This window comes from Rattus rattus, chromosome 1, assembly GCF_011064425.1.
Source record: "Rattus rattus isolate New Zealand chromosome 1, Rrattus_CSIRO_v1, whole genome shotgun sequence".
Taxonomy (NCBI): Eukaryota; Metazoa; Chordata; class Mammalia; order Rodentia; family Muridae; genus Rattus; species Rattus rattus.
Window position 1 is genome coordinate 49873450 of NC_046154.1, and position 19109 is coordinate 49892558.

The 19109-nt window shown below is 45.1% G+C and overlaps 1 protein-coding gene across 5 annotated transcripts in view; it reads right to left on the minus strand.

Moving 5' to 3' along the window:
• Dab1 (DAB adaptor protein 1) overlaps nt 1-19109 on the minus strand; it is a 377234-nt gene that overhangs the window by 9021 nt on the left and 349104 nt on the right. For 2 of the 5 annotated variants that reach the window (XM_032901296.1, XM_032901248.1), the window contains 5 exons: nt 16538-16600; nt 14224-14332; nt 7185-7733; nt 4012-4139; nt 3586-3696 (listed from right to left, as the gene is read on the minus strand). In XM_032901296.1, coding sequence (XP_032757187.1) covers nt 3601-3696; nt 4012-4139; nt 7185-7733; nt 14224-14332; nt 16538-16600 — 945 coding nt within the window. In that variant the 3' untranslated portion in view covers nt 3586-3600. Of the gene's footprint in view, nt 1-2077; nt 2624-3585; nt 3697-4011; nt 4140-7184; nt 7734-13804; nt 14333-16537; nt 16601-19109 lie in introns of those variants that run through there. The other 3 variants (XM_032901259.1, XM_032901266.1, XM_032901277.1) reach the window with 3 other exon arrangements.

Genomic DNA, 19109 nt, shown 5'->3' on the forward strand with positions numbered 1-19109 from the left:
GAAAGGATAGGGACTTTGCTTTCCAACTCCGTGACAGCAGAAGGGAAATAAAGCCACAACACAACTATCTCCGCATGGAATCATTTCTCCAAGTGTCCGCAAAAGCACTAAGAAATTACAGCCAGGAAATTTCCAGTTGGTTCTGTGGGTAAAGGGGATGGAGGCAGAGAGATCGCATTCGGCTTGTGCTATTTTCACACTGATAGAGGGACACAAAGACTCACAGGAGCTTCCTCTGTGCTCACCATAGGGGATCTATCTGCAAGGTGGGCTTTAACTCCACTGCACAGCTTCTGATATGGAATTGTAAAATGGCCAGGATGAACGCCTGCTTCATCAAAAATTAAAATCTAGCTCCCCTCAAAGCTGAGAGGGTCCTAATGCGATTTATATAGGAACCCAAGATTGCGTTCTCTCTCTCTCTCTCTCTCTCTCTCTCTCTCTCTCTCTCTGTGTGTGTGTGTGTGTGTGTGTGTGTGTGTGTGTGTGTGTGTGTGTACGTTTGGAGGGGATCGAGGGGTGGTCTATGAGTCTCCAACAGAAGTCATAATTATGGGACAGGGTTTGTTATATGGATACTGGAAAGGCCTTACCTCTCTCCCTCTGCTTTAATCTATTATGGGGCATATCAAAATTTACCTAAAGGCAAAAAGTATCAAGCAAACCCTCCTAGTCATTGACTTGATTTAACATGGGGCTAAATGTATAAAATCTAAGAATATAGAGCATCAACATATATTGAAGTTCATACCACATTGATTATGGTGGTAAAGGTAGTGATGAGGGCAACAGGGATGCTAGAGTTGCAATGTTGGTGGGTGTGCTGAGGAAGGTTGTGGTGCTGGGGTGAATACAGTGGTTATGATGGTGGATGACTGCAGTAATGGTAGTGGTGCTGATGCTGATATGTACTGCTAGTGATATGGAGATGAAGAAGCCACAGTGGTAATGGCAATATTAGTGATGGTGGCAGTGGCGGTGGCAGTGATGGTGACTGTGATGATTGTTGTGATGATGATAGTGATAGTGGGGGTGGTATGTGGAAGCTCCTGATGACAAGGGTGTTGGAGGTGATAATGATGGTAGCTATCAGATACTCTACGTGCCAGACACTGTATTGAGAACTCCATATATATCACCTCATGACTTCATCCAACTCTCCTGTAAGATGGGCATTATTTTTAACCTCTATTTTCAAGACTCCTGATCAAGGTGACATGGTCAAGAAGCATGAATCCAGGTTCTGAGCTCTGACAACAGAAACTCTCAAACCAGACTAAGTTTTAAGGTGAATTCGCATGGTCTGACTTTATGCCACAGACTAGACTTAGAACATATCAGCTAATACCAAGGATACTATAACCTCTTCTAATGAAAAAGAATCAACATTCAGAAAAGAGTGTCTCTTGCCCAGGACTTCCCACTTTTACGTGGCTAGGATTTGAACTGAGGTTCCAAAACTGGAGCTCTTGCTACATCAGCATACAATGACCATGTACAACCCAGCTATGGGCTGAGGCGCCAGAAGGACCATCAAGTGTGGAATAAAGCAAGGCCTCATGAAACAGTTCAACTTGTGTAAGTGCTTCAAAGCCAGACAAGCTCATGACGAAGAGTTTGAAGCACTGACCCACCAATGGAGTAAGCCATCATGGTGTCCAACAAGCTCTTCAGTTCTAGGATGATGTTTGCTGACATTGTGATGAGTGGATCTCTTCACTGCTAGTTCATTTATCAAACTTTCTAAAGTGAATTTGAACCACGAAGTACAATATACACCCGAGGTGAAAACCTCCTGGAAATCACCTCAAGTAATCTCTTGAGAATCCCTCCCCTTTTGCATCGAGTGTGCCTTTAAGAGACCAGTTCCCAACACAGTTGTGAAAGATTTACTTTTCCAATGTGTGTTTGTGGTTTTGTATAGTATTATATTTTACAGAAATAAGATGTGACAAGTTATAGTATGCTAAATTTCTTAATCCTAAAATCTATTAACAGAAAGTACTTTTGAATCCCTGTGTTAGCTTTCAGTAACTGTCAAAAGGACCTATGTGTGGACCATGACTGGCGTAGCCATAGTTCTAAGCAGTGAACACTGTTAACCATTTTAATGGCAATGGTGTTGTTCAGAACTAGGAACGTTTGAGTAAAGAACTTTGAGTCTGGCCTGGCAGTCCTACATGTTTATGGAAAACCAGGAAGATACCTAAAACTTGGAAACATTTGTCAAAGCTGGCCCAAGACATTACATCTGTGCAACCAAAGTATCCTGTCCCCCGAGAAGGCGAGCTTCATCAGCTCCTCTTTACTTTGATCAAATCAGGTGGATTGAAAGTCGAGTTCCAAACACCACTTCTGGCAGTGTAAGGATGCCTCTCTCCAATAGCTGACAGAATCTGAAGTGATATGGTGGCAAGTCAAGGTGCAGCACAGGTGTGGAGCCTCCAGAGTGACAGTCCCATGTCCTTGGGTGTCACTGATACACTGAAGGAGGTATAGAACCCTTCCTGGATAGATGGTTTGGGCTACGGTGACCTTAAATCTCGATCAATCTTATTTCAAGCATGGCTCGGTTTTGTTTCATAGTGTGGCTTCTCGGTGTTTGATTGGTGACCTCTTTGATCTGCGGCATGTAGACAAATGCAGTGACATTTTGGTTAAAAGAATAAAGCATCAGGACTTCATTTCACTGAGAAATTATCATGCGTGTGAGTATGTGTGTGTGTATGTTTGTGAAAGACAGTATGGGTAAGAGTGTGTTTGTGTGTAAAAGAGACAGTATGCATGTGTGTATGTGTGTGTGAAAGAGACAGTGTGAGTGTGTGAGGGAGAAAGAATGACAGAGTGTATGTGTGTTTCTGTGTGTGTGTGTGTATGTGTGTGTGTGAGAGAGAGAGAGACAGAGACAGAGACAGAGAGAGAAAGAGAGAGAGAAAGAGAGAAAGAGAAGGGGGAGGGTGGGATGGACAGAGAGAGAAAATGAGAGAGACAGAGACAGAGACAGAGAGAAAGAGAAGGGGGAGGGAGGGATGGACAGAGAGAGAAAATGAGAGAGAGAGAGAGAGAGAGAGAGAGAGAGAGAGAGAGAGAGAGAGAGTAAGTATTATGTGCCTACTCCAGAGGGCCAATGTTTCTAAAAACTCAATCCCCATTAGGTACTGTTGACTGGACCTCATCCTGTCACTGTCACCAGTCACCAACTCAGAATGCATTATTGATTAAGTAATAGAACTATTCACCATGTTCCCTCCAACCCCACATTTTGGTGTATGTCAAAGGTCATTCATCCATGAGAAAAGCAAAGTGCAAAATAGAAAGGAGGCACAAGAGATCATACAAACACTGATAACTGTGAGACGGCTCAGGCAAGGAGAAGGGGTCTCAATATCGGCAATACAGTAACAGGCATGAAAAAAACGGTGCAAGCATTAGGAGCAATCACAGACATGGGGAGCTGATGTGGATACTGTAAAAGTGCACAGTCAAGGAGACAAAGCACAAACACTGGGGTAGGACAACAGTGGTAAGGAGCAAGCAGGAGGGACAACCTTGTAGGTGAAGGAGATAAAAAGGACAGATACCTACCCAGACCTGCGCTATCTAGCTACCGTCTTGTGGACTTATATTATCACCACTGGGCTCACCACTGGGCTCCCCAAATGGATCACTGGTGGAGGAGGCCTGTGATCCATCAGGCTAGAACACAAGAAGATAACACTTTTTTTTTCTCTCTTCAACAACTGAAAATATAAGGCAACTAAGATTATATTCATGCGGCATATGCAACCAATTATTTTACAGGAGGCTGATGCTTTTGCCAGAGGACGCCACCTCCCAGAGGTGAGAGCTCCTAAGAACTTAGCAAAAGGTCATTGTTTCCGGTGGATACACTCTTCCTTGGCTCTTCAAACCTCCGCTCAGAGCTGGCATTCTCTTTTATGTTGGTGCTCTTATTGTCTGTGGGTGAATTTTAATTGTAAGGAAAGGCAGAGCTATCGGAAGGTGACTTACAGCTTCTTGTTCTTCACTCTTGCTGGGACTTTCAAAGCCTTCTTCAAAGATGTCATCTGTGGTCGGATCACTGACGTGGGAAGCTGATGATTTGGATGGAGAGCTCTGCCTAGGGGCCGGGGTTGGAGCTACAGGGAGATGATACCAAGAGAGGCAATGAGGTAAACGTGCATCTAAGCCACAACCATTTAGATCCCGTAGAGATACCTGAGGTCTCCTTATCCTTGAGTCAAGTCTTCCCACTTCCCATCTCAAGCCAAATCTGAGCATCTAAATTCCTCCTATGATTCAGGAACTCAGCCCCTACTGGAGAACCACTGAGTCAGGAGCTCCAAACAACTCCTACAGTGCTTCTGACGCACAAGCAAGCTGCAAGCTGCAAGCTGCTGGGCATGGCTAAGTCTCTTCTCCTGCTCTTCTCTGAAGGCATAATTTTGAATGACTTTTGCAGCTTAGACACTGTTAGGAAATTTAAGGACAATATCCCTCAAACTTGTAGAACTCCTCCGAGATAGAGGTTACCTAAGTTTTACAGAAAAGGTGGAGATTTCTAATACTTTCATGGCAACAGCTAAGTTAGACTTTACATGATTGTGGACACCCAGTGTTTAATAAACATAGCTGGCACTGGAAGAGACGATAAGCTTGTTGCAAAGAATATGCATTTGCTGCCGTGACCCTCCTCTGTCTTCCTCTCCTTATTTGTTCCTGAGATTTCTAACACATGTGACATTGGAAGCTCTTCTTTTTGTAATGATTAACTTAGCATAGGAAATTCTGGTCACTGGCTTAGTACCAAGGCAGGGCTTGTTTGAGTAGGTGAGTGGCATTGCCATTGGTAAGGCTTCCCCGTTACTCTGTTTCTGAGCTTAGCAAATGTCAGGTATTTTATCAGCCAATGAGTGATTGCAAAAGTTCCTGCTGACCTTTAACCCAGTGGATGCTATCTGCAGCTCCTTGGCCATTTACAGCATGGAATGAGGCGAACCCTGGCTACCCTCTTTCCCTTCATTATGCTCCCGACACAAATAACTAGATGCAGTAGTGTACACGTCCTTCAGATATTGAGGGGCCAAAGCCCAGAGGGGCATGGGGGGCATCATTCACAGTGATACAGGTATGGGTACGAGCTATGGGATGTGGCCCAGATATATCTAACACTATGGAGTCTTTTCTATTTGAGGTGTTTTGGTTTTATGGTTTGTTTTGTTTGTTTGTTTGTTTGTTTGTTTTTGTTTGACTCGTCTCTCAGTCCCATTTTGAATGAACGCTGTCAGGGAACAGTGTGAGAGGATTGACTTTACCCGTTTTATTGAAAATAAAAGATTATGTATTTCTGGTTGTTTTGAGAGTTGGTTTCTGAGCAAAATAGCTACACTTTGTATGGTTTAATGCCATACAAAGATGCCTCGCTGAGTGGGTAATATTAGCTTCGCTCAGTTCTGAATTGTGTTTGAAGTGGCTTATTGCTTACAAGATGCTGAGAACCCTTGACTCTCCTAACAGTGTACTGCTCACCGTTCCCGAGTGCAACCAGCAGGATCACAGCTAGAGGTTCTGTCCCCATGTGTCTCAGGTGTAACAAGGTCCTACAGGCAGGACACCAGAATTCCAAGCCTGTGCTCTCTCAAGGTGGGTGGGTGGGGGTCATTTCACCCAGAGGGAACATGTGGCAATGTCTGGAGTTATTACTGTCTGTCATGATTAGAAGAAAAGTACGAAGACGCTGTTTGCCTCTGGTGGGTAGATCGTAAGAATCGTCTGTCCTCAAATGTCAACCATGACACAGTTTAAGTGACAAGGCCTTTTGGGCAGCTAGTTTCATCCTCTTTAACATTTCCTAATATCTGCATGTGTTGGGGCCTCCTGCTAGCATTCTGAGAAGTGTGCGGATGGTGACAAGATGGTCCCGGTCCTCAAAGAGCTTCCTTGTTTGTAGGCAACCCATGGCTCATTGAAAATGAGACCTGCGTTTTAAAAAGACTCTTGTTCATTTATGCATGACTGTTATTTCTCCGGCATTTCATTTTTTATTCATTATTCTTCATTGAAACCCCATGGATTAGAATTAATAGAAATGCCTTGGCTATGTGGCACCCATGGCCTGAGTGCAAGGCCTTCATTTTCAGAATAACATTCTGAGCCAGGCTGAATGACACAATCTAATTGTATTCACATTAAATTTTTTTTTTTGACAATTCATGGTATTGGCCATCCAGTGATCCATATCACCAGTGACAGTAATGAAAACGGCAAAGTCATTGTACCATGAGCCTTTTCTTTCCCCTTATCAATTGTCAAAGCACAGGCTGAGTCACTGGAACACTTTCTCCGATTGTGTCTGACAAGCACATGCGTGCTCAAGTGTGTCTGGCTTCTAACTCGGCAGCAGGCTTTCTATTTTTGGTGTTTGCAATAGGAATAAGGTGGAGGCAGAGTCTCCTAGTGCTAAGGCCAGAAGGAAGCTGGTGCTCCTACAAGGAATCCAGAGACTCAGGGCAGCGACTTTCTTTGACTTAAGACACAGCTTATCATGACGAAGTGAGCACTAGAAACCTGGCCCAGCGACCTGCAAAAACAAACAAACAAACAAACACACCCCTCCAAACCCTATTGACCAAGAACACAATGAAGAAGATCCTTCTATGTTGTAATGCCTTCCTTCAAATAATTGGCTTTCGAGCTAAGAACCATGAAGCCCATGGAGGCAAGACTGTTGCTCCAAAGCACACAGTCAATAAGGATTGAACAGACCTCCATGTTCCCAGCCAGGGCTCACTGCCCACTTAGTGTACATCATGACCTAATAGCTATAAACCTTGCCTTGCATTTTCTTCTGATCTAATTTCTAATGTTCTAATTTTTAACCTTGTTTCTAAATTTTATTATATCTATGTATGCATGTATGTACGTATGTAAGTCAGAAATAAAACTTTTGGAAGTCAATTCTCTTCCTTCACACAAATCTACATGGTAGATATCAATGTTATATAAAAAGAGACCCAGAGGGTAAGAGGCTATACCTAGTATCTGAGTTGGTTGCTATGGGGACGATTATCAGTGATACCTGCAAGCTTGAGGTGCAAGTGAGACAGATTCTACCACTGGTCGCTTAAATTACAAGATAGGCACTGTACTCGTCAGGTTTTAGAATTCAGTGAAAGGACACTCACGTGAGTTGGTAGATGGTGTGGTAGAAGTCACAGGGGTCAAGTTCAATTGGGAGATGTCAAAGTCATCACAGTCGTCTGTATCCTGTGCCACCCCGACTTTGTTGAAGTAACTGGAGAAGGCCTCTGAGGTACAGGTCAGGGAGGGCTGGTCAGGCTTTCGGGAGGGTACGGGTGGAGGCTGGACCATCTGGAAATCCTTAAACATTTCCTTCCCCATTTTCTGCCTGGGCTTGTCACTCTGTGGACTTGACCTGGCAGAGTCATTCGTGCCTGGGACGGTTGCAAGGGGGGTGAGGGGACCTTGGAACATGGCAGCTGGTAAAGGCATAACAGTTTGTGTGGGCATGAAGGCGGCTGGCGGGAACTGCCCGGCCACAGTTGGCCAGGGTTGCTGGGTTGCAGGAAAGAGACCTGGCTGGCCCCATGCGATGGGCTGAGCTCCTGGTATCACCTGAGCAACGGGTGGCTGAGCACCCATGGCGATCTGCTGTTGAACAAGGGGCTGCTGGCCCCAGAAGGATGGGAGGACGGCGCCCATAGCGACATAACCTGAAACAGGAAAAAGGAGGGTCAGGCATCCTGGAGAAGGAACATCGATGGATTTGAGTGATTGACAGACATGTACTGCCCATGTACAGAGTCCTAGGCTATACTAGGACTTCTTGGGTCTTGACCTCTGGATGTTGACTTACTGGTGGAGGGGCCAGGCAGACCTCTCATGGAAGAGGTCATAAGTAGGAAGTGAAACACAGCTTGAATCCGGGAATAACATTTTCTCATTGCTTCACTTTCCTGAATCTCACAGTTCAGGAGACAGAGTGTCTCAGTGAAAGGTACAGGAAACTGAGAGGTAGCCTAGTCTACATGCCTCTACTTGGTGAACTGAGACCAGTCTCAATTGCTGAGGCCATCTGGGACCCAGTCTCTGCTATACAGCCAGGCGTTGAGGCCTAACTTTCATTACGTTTCTCATCAGGCAGGCAGTGTGTGAAGTGAAACTGTGACTGTTAGAACCTTAGAGGCATAGATGAAAAGCCAGACCTCTGCTTCCTCAATGTGTCACCTGGGAGCGCCCCTTAAGATTCAAAGTGCTCCAGGCTCTTACCTATGAAATGGGCATACATTATCTCCTATTTCTGTAGGATGATCTGAAGGCGAATATAATTCAATATTCAAGGAAGGAACTATTGCAGCGGACAGAGTGAACGTTCAGCAAATGTCAGCTACTCCTGTGACATGGCCCAGACAAACACTGATGTCTTGCTTGTTGTGTAACAGACAACACCTTACTTCAGGGGTGGGAATTATGATACATTACTTCTGTATTATTACTTTTACAAGTTTACAGAATAAAAATTGGAGGTTATTAATCCAATGGGAATACTTTCTACCATGGTAGTTTGGTATTACAAAAATATCAAGGCAGGTTCTTACATTTATCATCATGGTGATTGTTTGCCCAACTATTCTTTTTGGGTGAGATACAGAGATTGCAATAGGAATGGAAATGATATTTGTTAAGACAGTACCACACAAAGTAACGGCTTCCATTCATTAATTCCGTACAGTATGCATAGACTACTGTTTTACATCTTCGGAGAATCCTCGAATGATAGTTGCCATTATGCCCATTGAGGAAAACTGGTTGTCAGAGAGGAGAGGTCATTTGCTTAGGGTCACATGGCTTTCATAAGCAGGATCAGGATCCAAACTGAGGTGAGTCCATCTCTAGTCAGAATTCTCTTCCTTGTGTTACATGCAGTCCTCCAGACAGCCAACATCTATTTTGTGTCTTTCACAGTCACTGGGTCTGGGCTACTATGGAATATGTCAGCATACTGTTGGGGTCACAAAAATTCTTACATGCTTTCCATGGTGCTCATGCTTCTCAGGGGGCATAGTGGTCATTAAACATGGACGCCTAAGCCTAAGAGACACATGGCTGTTCAGTCATGGCAGAGGATAGAGAAGCTAGCTTTGCCCAAAGAAGCACTCCAAAGGCTGCCAGAATAAAACTGTATGTGCAAAACAGTGAGATCAGAACGAACTGGGAGAGGATTCAGGGTATCCTAGCAACACCCAAAAGCATGATTGACAGGTGCCATGGCAACGATAACATCATGGCTCATGTCGGTGACTCTTCTGAGCCTACAGTGATCATAAAGAAGAGTACCTGGTTCTAGGCTCAATTCAACTGCCTCTGAACTGACTGAAGCTGGTCAAGTCAACATTCAAAGTCTGGTCATTTCTCTATCCTCTTGCCACCTGCCCCAGGAGGAAGCTTTAGACAGAGCACACTTACTGGTGAATCCAGCCAGTGTTAAAGGCATTGAAGCAATGAAACAGACAACCTCATGATAGAACTTTAAGTCCAGTTGTACTGGGGGCCACTGTTCAAACTTTTGCTTTATTCACTGTTTGATAGCTTACCTACTAATGTAGTGCTTTGGCCTCTAACATGCTAAGTGACAGCCAGGCCACTTGTTTCTTTTGTTCTCTGATTTGCTGTCACATAACTAAATTATTCTCAGAGGGAATTCTCTTGCCCCCTAGGGGTGAAGAGAAAATCGGTGGGATGTTTTAGTTATTATGGTAACTGCAGGAAAGTCTGGCTCTCATGGCATTTAAGAGGCCACCAGCATTGACAGTAGACATCCATGATCTGTGAGACCATTGCACAGGACAATAACAGATCTAGCCTCCTGATGTAAGCCTAGTCAGACCAAATGGTTCAGAAATTGAGTTTCTCTGCACAGAGTCAACACCTATGTTTCCCATGGATGTGACAAGTGTGGACACTCAAGGGAGAATGTATGTCATTTGATTTGGAACATGTGAAAAAATGGTGGTCCCAGGCAGAAACACTCGTCATCATGGCTGGTGTGAGCCTGTATTTTAGCTGCAGTTTTTACTGGTGACTCTGCTGTTGGGTACGATCTTCTCACTGCTCATTATGCCCTGCACTATGGTCATGCCCAAGTATTTCCTTATTGAAATACATGCTTTTATTATAAATCACTTCCCATTTCAATCCCATACCATCAGTGTGACATTATACTGATTAAAAATGGTACAGGAAAATAATGAGTTCCTACAACATTGCAGGTATTTGTTATATTAAAAAGGAAAAGGATCCAGGCTTCAACTGTGGCCTTTCAATGTCCCTGGTGACTCTAATGCCCATTTTAATGAGTGAGCAGAAACTCTCAGTTTCGACCCAGCGATGCCCCACCCTCCTTCTCACCATTCTTCTAAAACACAAATCTACCTACTCTTTGATGATGGGGTTATAACCTCCAGTAGAGATACTGCACGTGCTAACCTACTAAACAGCCCAGCTTAGCAGCCCAGTAGACTGTGGAGTGACCTTTCCATCTGACTGCATGACTGACTGGGAGTCATAGCTCCCTGTGGTTGCTCAGTACCGAGAGAGGGAGCATTGTACCACATATTGTTACCCCAGGGAAAGATCAACATTCACAGTGTGCTTTCTACAGAATGCATATTGTCATCACATAATCACAAAGAAAAATAATTTTAAGGAGAAGCGTCCTGAGCCATGAGTTAGGAGTTAGTGTGGCACTTCCAGTTCTTGAGCATAAGGCTTAGATGCATGGCTTTGGCTCACGAGGGCCACCTCAAGAGATCCAGAGGATGGACATCTTCATGTTTTTCCAAGAGTGCAATGGAACCTAAGATCCACAGGTAGATTCACTTCTGATGATTGTACTGTTGGTGGCAGCACCCCCCTCATATTTTCTGTTTTTCCCCCACAGGGAGCTAACAGATGGGCTATGCACAATTTTTGGGAGAGAGCTATTAGCATGTCTCTCTGGCTTCACGCCATCTGCTCCAGACCAAAGTATAATATTCAGAAGAGAAAAAGGCAACACTGGGTAATTGGTACCATGTTGAGGAGTTTACAGATCTCATTCAATTTTCCTGGTTGGGGGAGGAGGGGTTGTTAAGCCTGAGCCCTTCCCGAGCCTGGGAGCTACTGCTTTCTAGCCACAGGCCATGTGCATGCCTGAAGGGACACCTCAGCCATTGGGCTAAAGCAGCGTTGGTTTCAGGGAGCCGCTTCAGGGCAGCCACTGCAGCTACCTAACAATTTGTTAGCTGGAGACTCGTGTGCAACCGTGGAGGGATGAGGTGCCCAGAAACATGTTTGTGTCATAAAAGTTCAGGCATTACAAACCTCTTTGCTGCTTGCAAAAAGGGAACACCCACCTTCCCACCTTGCAATTGAAGTGTGTGCGCGTGCGTGTGTGCATGTGCATGTGCATTTGGTAAATATTGCAATCTATAACAAGACGCCAGCTCTGGAGACACCCATACCCATGACCGAGGGAAGAAAAACAAAACCAGACTAACATATAAGAAAAACATTGGAAACAAAGGCTCGCTGCGTTTGTATAGAACTTGTTTGCTACCTCCTAGCTACACTGCCTCGTTTAACTCACTCATTCATCCAAAAATATCCATGCTGGATGCTTGGCTCTGATTCAGTCTCTAGAGATGCAGAGAAGAGAGAAACAACACCCCTCCCACTTTTTGGTGGGAGAGTAGATGCTTGTAGTAAGCCTCTGGGGTAGCTATTACCACTCTCTGTTTATTCTTATGCATAAAATTCTACTTCTGTGAGGGCATAGCTTACACCAGCCAGTTACACAAGCAGCAAAATACAAATGTCTGCAGAACTCCTCCTTAGATCACACTTCCGGGAAGTATTACAGAGGTCTTCTGTAACACACAAGTCATGAAGATGAGGCTCTCGGCACTGCTCTGGGAGATCCAATTTACTCTCAGTTTACAGGTGAGCATCTAGGTTTCAGTGGAGGTGGGGCTGGGCTGCTTACAGCTGGTTAGAGCCTGCTTCTCCAGACCACCCAGACTACCTCTGCTATGGGTAACCAAGACACCAAACAACTAAACTTGGCTATATGTATTTTAAAAATTCCCAAGAAGATAAAGACAGGGAGGAGGGGACAGGACAGTCCCCTTTTATAGCCAGTGCTATGATAATAAAGTAATAACAATATTTTCCACATTGAGTATCTTCAACATTCTCAGAGGCCCTTAGTTATCTCATTTAATTCTCATGATATTGACACAAGTTTTTTTTTCATTCCAGTTATGAAGATGAAGTTTTGCTTCTGACATTATCAGCCCCAACATTTAACTAACGAGTAAGCCAGACTGGGAGATTCAAAAGTCTTCAGCTGTCCTTGGAGTGGCATGGGTCACTTCCTGACCTTGTCTCCCTATTGCTGATCGGATTACTTTCTCTGTGCCTGACAGTACTGAGTCTGACAAAGGTCTCCAGGGCATTTGTAATCTAATGTAAGTCCAGGGTAAGACTGGAAACCACACCTAGTGCCATCTTGTTGTTTATAGAGAGGAGGATGAAAGTAGGGGAGGTCAAACTTCCTTCCCCTGCCTGGAACAGGCGTAACCAGGAAGCCTGCCTTCTTCCTTGACCTTCTATCCTATTGATGCTGTTGTACTTGCAAGATCCTCCATACCACGCCCTCCTCAGCCAGGACTCCAGAGTCCGTGCTCTGTTCTGCTCATCACTTCATTCCTACTACCCTACTGTTCTAATGTATCCCATACTCGTGTATGCTCTGGCTTATGACCCTGGCTGAAGAGGAGCCCTCTGCTAAGTTCAATGGTGTACGGCAAGCACTTGGAACAGAAGCTGGCCTAGAGTGGGCACCCAGTGGATACTGTGGAGTGAGCATGTCTGAAGATTAGTAGGTATGGGGTCTATCATTGTTATTGTTGCTCTTTATAGACAAAGCAGTGGGGACAGTGTGTGTATGTGTGTGTATGTGAAGACAAGGCTCCAGCCCAGGGCTGCTCCTAATAGACATATTTACTCATATTGTAAATGACACATCCTATTTCACTCTTTCCAAGATTTTACTGTCCATTTTACAACCCCTCACCACTATACCATTTCAGAGACCACCAAAACAATTCAAAGGGGGAGCTTGGAAATGAATGCATTTCTAGGATGCCTATAGATTCTAAGCTATGAGTCTACCAACTATCCTGCTTCTAAAAGTTTGTAATGATCCCTAAAACTCAAGAGGAGGAGCTGCATTCTAGAACAGGGTATGAATTTTTAATTTATATACAATAAAAGCAAGGTTTATATTTAGTAGCAAGAATTCGTTTCAAACACCATGTAATTAAAAGTAATTATTTACATAAAAAAGCACAAGCAGATTTGTATTCTAAAATATTCGGGCTCTCATTTGCTGTTTATAAGAATAAAGCTAAAGAAGAAATAGTGAGCCTGTAACCCAGAGCACGCAGGGAAATGCAACACTGTTCCAGGCTCCCAGATAACTGCAAGGACTAACCTCGCCTATCGGTGATCATTTCCAAGTGGAGTGGCCTGGCTGTGTGGAGTGGCAGACATTCTAGAAACAAAGTATAACCCCTGAGATGCTAGCATTTCTAAATTACCTGCCGAACTGTGGTCATAGGTGTGTTTACCCCCCTATAAACAAAATCTATGCATTTTAAAGGATTCTTGGAAAATGAGATACTTTTCATTTAGAAAGTCTCCTCTCAATTAACCATTAGCAGTTTACTCTTGTAAACCTACGAGGTTCCCCATGTGAGTGGGGGACCTCTCTCTCCTTGAGCCCAGCAAGGCAGTCCCCTCTACCCATCAGGATTTAAGAGGCACGGTTCCTCTTTCCTTTTCACCATCTTTTCTGCCTCTGGCTCAAGTGATGGGGAAGAAATAGACCTGCACTGATTTGTATGGCTATGTGCATGGTGCCATGTTTCTCAAAAACCTTGAGTCTGGAATTTTCTAGGAGGAAGGAAGCCATCCCAGAATTCCCAGCATCAGCATCCACAGCCTTGTGTTCGACCACCTGTCCACCGACATGGCTGCCTCGTATCTCTTGGTAAGCCACAGGAGAGAACAGGGCTCCTCAGGTGTTCTAAGTGTATTTGGTACTGGTTCAGTTAGTTGTCTGAGGTCCATAGAAAGTAGAAAGGAGGAAGGTGGGCTTACCTGAGGGTACAGCAGCAGTGCCAAAAGACATAGAGCCAAACACATCTGCACTCCCCGGAAGCGTCTGGGATGACGACGGGAGAAAGGCATCACCTGGGGTCGCAGGAGTCTGTGAGACAGAGGGGGGAGGGGACCAGATGCATGAGACCTGCTCAGAAGGCCACACAGATAAGGGGAGTAAGGTGGGTGTTGCTAAAACCAGAAACCATCCAAGTCACTTATGTGCTCTACTGGCTGATGACGGAAACATTATCCTACCTCTCCCCTGGGGTTGGGGGGGAGGGTAAATGAGCTGCTATGAGGACTAAATGAAACTATGCATCTAAACGATTAATTTTATTCAGTTTTTCTTAAGTACCGTGCATGCGCATACAGTCGATGCTCAGCACATGATGGGAAGTATGATTATTCGTTTGAGCCCCTACTTCTGGGATTTTTTTCAGGCTACCAACTTACTCCATCATATATGACTTTCACCACTTGCAAGTGCCCAATTCAATCTGAAGTACCCCCACTTGAACTCTACTGTGTTCCCTGTTAAATCCTGTCATTTATTAGGTGGTCAGTAAACAGCTGGCTAAATAAACAAAGAAAGCTTGAGGAACGGATAGAGTGCAGGCCTATGTGTCTTGGAACCTTACAGACTCTTGCAAAAGAGAAGGGAATATTTTCACAAAGACAAACCACAGTAGCATATCTGAAAACTTCTAGCCTCAGCCTGACCTCAGCTGCAGCTCCAGAAAGGTCAGCTGCATGAAATGCTGGGTCCCCCTTACCCCCTTTGATAGCTGGGGGGGAAGTTATCAAAATAAGAATGTCCACTCCTGCTAACTGTAGGCTTTTGCCTACAGTGTAAGTCTGCATGATACCATAATATCTTGTTGGTCCCCGCCTCCTCCGTTGGAACAGACTGGGGCAAGCAATTAATTCTGAAACCATGGTAATTAGACAGGGCCATTTTTAGACCGTCAGCTTCCGGGACGAATGGCATTGTTCTGAGGATTACTAAATACCCATTTGGATTGCACTTGGGTTCAGGGCCAGAAACATAGCCCTGAGCTGCTGCGTTAAGCATTTTTGCACATCGTCAGAACAGCCCCCCCCCACACACAGCCCTGAAGAAGTCACATGTCCTCCTCGGGTCTCAGTTTGCTCATCTGTACAATGCTGGGGGTAAGGAAGAGCCCATCAGGCCCACTCTTGCCTGTTCTCTACCCTAGCTATTATGTACTTCGGGGGCTAGAGAGTGAAAGGCTCATGAGAGTGGACTGGCTCCTCTGGGAACAAGACAAGGTTGCAATGGACATCAGGAGTTGGGAGCAGGGCAGCTGTGCCTGAATTCCCCAGTGGCAGTTGTGGGCTGCAAGGTCTCAGGCCATCTGTCCTCGGTGGTGAGACCACAGCTCTTTCTCTGTGAGGTGCATCCCACCAATGAACTGTGGCACTCTGTTTGCACAACTGTGTGGTGATGGGAGGAGCCATCCTTTCCCACCAGCTTCAGTTGGTGTAGCCTGGCTCTCTCTCTATCTCCACAACTCTGGGGAGCAGGCAGGGGAGAGGCTGAAGAGGGCATGCATTGCTGTAGCAATTGCAGTGACAAGACTGCTTATCAAAGGGTCTAGTACTGAGGTTCTATTTTGCTTTGTTTTCAATTCAATCTTCTTTCTTTCTTTTCCTTCTCTATTTCTTTTTGAATTTATATCTCTATGAAATCTCAATCACCTTGCAAGTAGTGCCATGGATGCCCTTACTGAGCTGTGGCTGTGAACCCAGAGCTTCATAACTGGCTCAGGGAGGCACGGGTCATACTTTCCAAGGCAGGAAGGCAAGGGGGTGGGCACAGCAAAGTGGGAGGAAGAAAAAGGAAGCAGAGAGGGAAAGAGAAGGATGGAATAGAAAGGGCTTCCTTGCTTATGCTGTGGGGGACTGGGCCCATGTGACACATGCCTGCTCATGCTTCCTGCCATATTGAGTTTCGTGTCCATATTCTCAGCTCAGCTATCCACCCTTGGTAAGTGTGAACTATGTATCTTTCCAGTCTCCATTCTTAGAGCCTTAAGGGGAAGTCACAGGCAATGTCCCGTGGTTGCTTTGGTTCCTCAAATCAGGGACATCGATTCTAATTCCTTTTTCATAGTAGAGGATCCAAGGTTCAGGAGCATTAGTTGAAAAACCCAAATAACACAGCTCAGCTTGCAAGCGCCAGAGTGGAAATTTACCAGCCAGGCTCCCTCACCAAAGCCCACATTGAGTCTCTGTGTGACTGGTGAAAGAAAGGCCAGGCAGCAGTGTTCAGAGGGTGGTGCATACTTACGGGGGGAGAGGTTATATCAGGAGGGGTGGACATGTCTCCAAAAAGTTCTAGTTGGGTCACAGCCTGGAAAGACACAAAAGGAATCATGTAAGCATGAGAGGGATGTTGCTGGGCTTGCTTTAGCATGTTATATCTTGAGAATAACCACCCCTTTTCTCTGTTGCTACCAAGGAAATGGTAAGGCTAGTCACTGCCTACTACACTTCATAGTTCCAAGTCCATAGACAGAAATGCAATCCTACAAATTGTTTCTCTCAAGAGTGGAACCACCTGTCCAAAAGCCACCCACCTATAAGAATGGCAAGGGATGACTATGAGGTCCTTTCTCACTTAATGCTCCCAACAGCATTAGCCCCGAGAGGCAGGATCCCTTAGTCACACTGTTTCGTAAAGAAATATATTCCCATAGAGGTGACATCAAAGTCATCCAGGTCAGGACTTGAAATTTCTGTACAGAGAGCATACAGTCAAATATGTATTGCCCTCGAAGTCTGTCTTTGGGATATAAAACTGGCTGGATGAAAAGAAAACATTTCATTGAATACCAGGAAAGGAATCAAAAGCAGACTAGTGTACACACTATCAATCACTCCCAGGAACTCCATGCCTACAGACACAGCTCCATCCATCTTCCTATCCATCATACAGGGGGTGTGAAAAAGCCTGACCAGAAGAGCAGAACCACCCTTTTAAGATACACTTAGAAATTAATCTGCATACACTTTAGCTTCAGGGACCATAGGGATTCTTTGGCCAGGAACCAAATGCCCTGACTTAATTATGCAAAGCGTATAATCACACACTTTGTGTGAAGCTATCCACTGAGTAAAACCTACTTCCCACTCATCTTCTCATCGTAAGTGAGGGCTCCCAGTGCAGGCAATGGCAAGAACCAGTCAACAGAAGGCACAAGAAGAGACTGCCTGCACTGCTACTCTGGTCCCCATGCAGACATCCAGTTCCCACTTGCTCGTAGTTGGATCTCTAAGATTCATACCAAAAAAGAAATGACTATTGCTTCTGCAGAGTAAGCCAGCTTTGAGTTCAAAGGTCCCACTGTTGGGTATGTATGTTGGTTCACTTTCCAAGCTTGGTGACAGAGCTGATGTTAGAGATTTATCATCTAGTCTGAGGGCTGTAAACCTCAAATATTCCAAATCTGAGCATTCTGAGTGTTGATATGATGCCACAAATGGAATATTCTATACCTGATCCGGGTCATGGTAAAAAAAATGCTAGCACACTAAACACAGAGAGGTGGGGGGGGGAGGGAGGGAGGGGGAGAGAGGAAGGGAGGTAGGGAGGAAGGGGGGAGGGAGAGAGAGAGAATGAAGTTATTGAGTAGAAGTATATATGAAGTAGAAAGGTATTTGGTGTTTAGGCTGTGGTTCCATCTCCAAGGTATGTTATTCTGAATATGTCCCAACCTCAAGACCCAAACCACATTTGCTCCCAAGCATTTCTGACAAGGGATGCTCTTAGTAGCAGAGCTTCTTTGGCTAAACTTGGCTGAAGGGCACAGAAGACTGTTTTCCTGGACCAGAATGACGCTCAGCTGTGTGAGCGCCGCTTCAATCCTCCCCCTTGGGCTCTCAGACTCCACGACAATACCTGGCACACACCAAGGGGTTTGTTTCTTCTGAAGTATGCAACATTCTTCTCGAAAATCTTGAAGAAGCATAAGGTGCTGGACACTGTACTTGGTGTTAGGGGCATGGAAAGGAGAACTGTCAAGTCCTAACTGCAGGCAATGGATGGTCTGTTCGGGGATGGTGATTCACAGATGCAGACCCCTTCAGGGTTATAGGACAGAAAGGGTGACCACAGTCTCTGTTGGGAAACTGGAGCCTAGTCAGCTAGGGGCAGAGAATTTAGTCAGCGTTTTCCAAAGGAGACAGCCTGACTCTAAAGTCTAGCAGGAGAGGTACAGTTACCCTGGTGACGAAGAAGTGGAAGACTATGGAACTCTAAGAGCCAGGAGGAGCACTGGAGGAGGGCAGAAGCCGTTTGTCACTACGAGCATGGACCTCCTGAGGGAGGACATGGCAAGGGACTGGCAGAGGCTATCTGAGGCATTTGTGTACATTTCAGCCTTCCCCACTGACTCCCCTAGCACCTTCCCTCTCACACAGTGACAGTCCAGCCACTGATATACATGGCAGCTGGTGTGTAGCATGTGCTCCTAAATCTGGACTCTTGTTTTTTCCTCTGCAAGCCTTTTTTGGCAATGCAACAACATGTCACCTGATAGGGTGAAGGCTGCCCTTTGCTCCCTCTCCTGCTGCATATAAAGACTGACTCTGCCTAATGAATTCAACTGAAGCTTCTGAGCTTCCTGGAGTCTGGAACTCCATGCTTATAAAACGGCTCAGGACTATTTTCAGCGTTGGGAAAATATTAAAATGAAGTTAATAATTAAGTCACACAATTTACATCTCAAATGTGTTGAACTCGTGGCATACTTTTACTAACATCGTAAAGATAATTTATTGGCTAATTTTCTCCTTAAGCACAACTTTTAAAATAACCTTCTTTCTTGAGATATAGCCCTTCCTCTTGCCAAATGATTTTC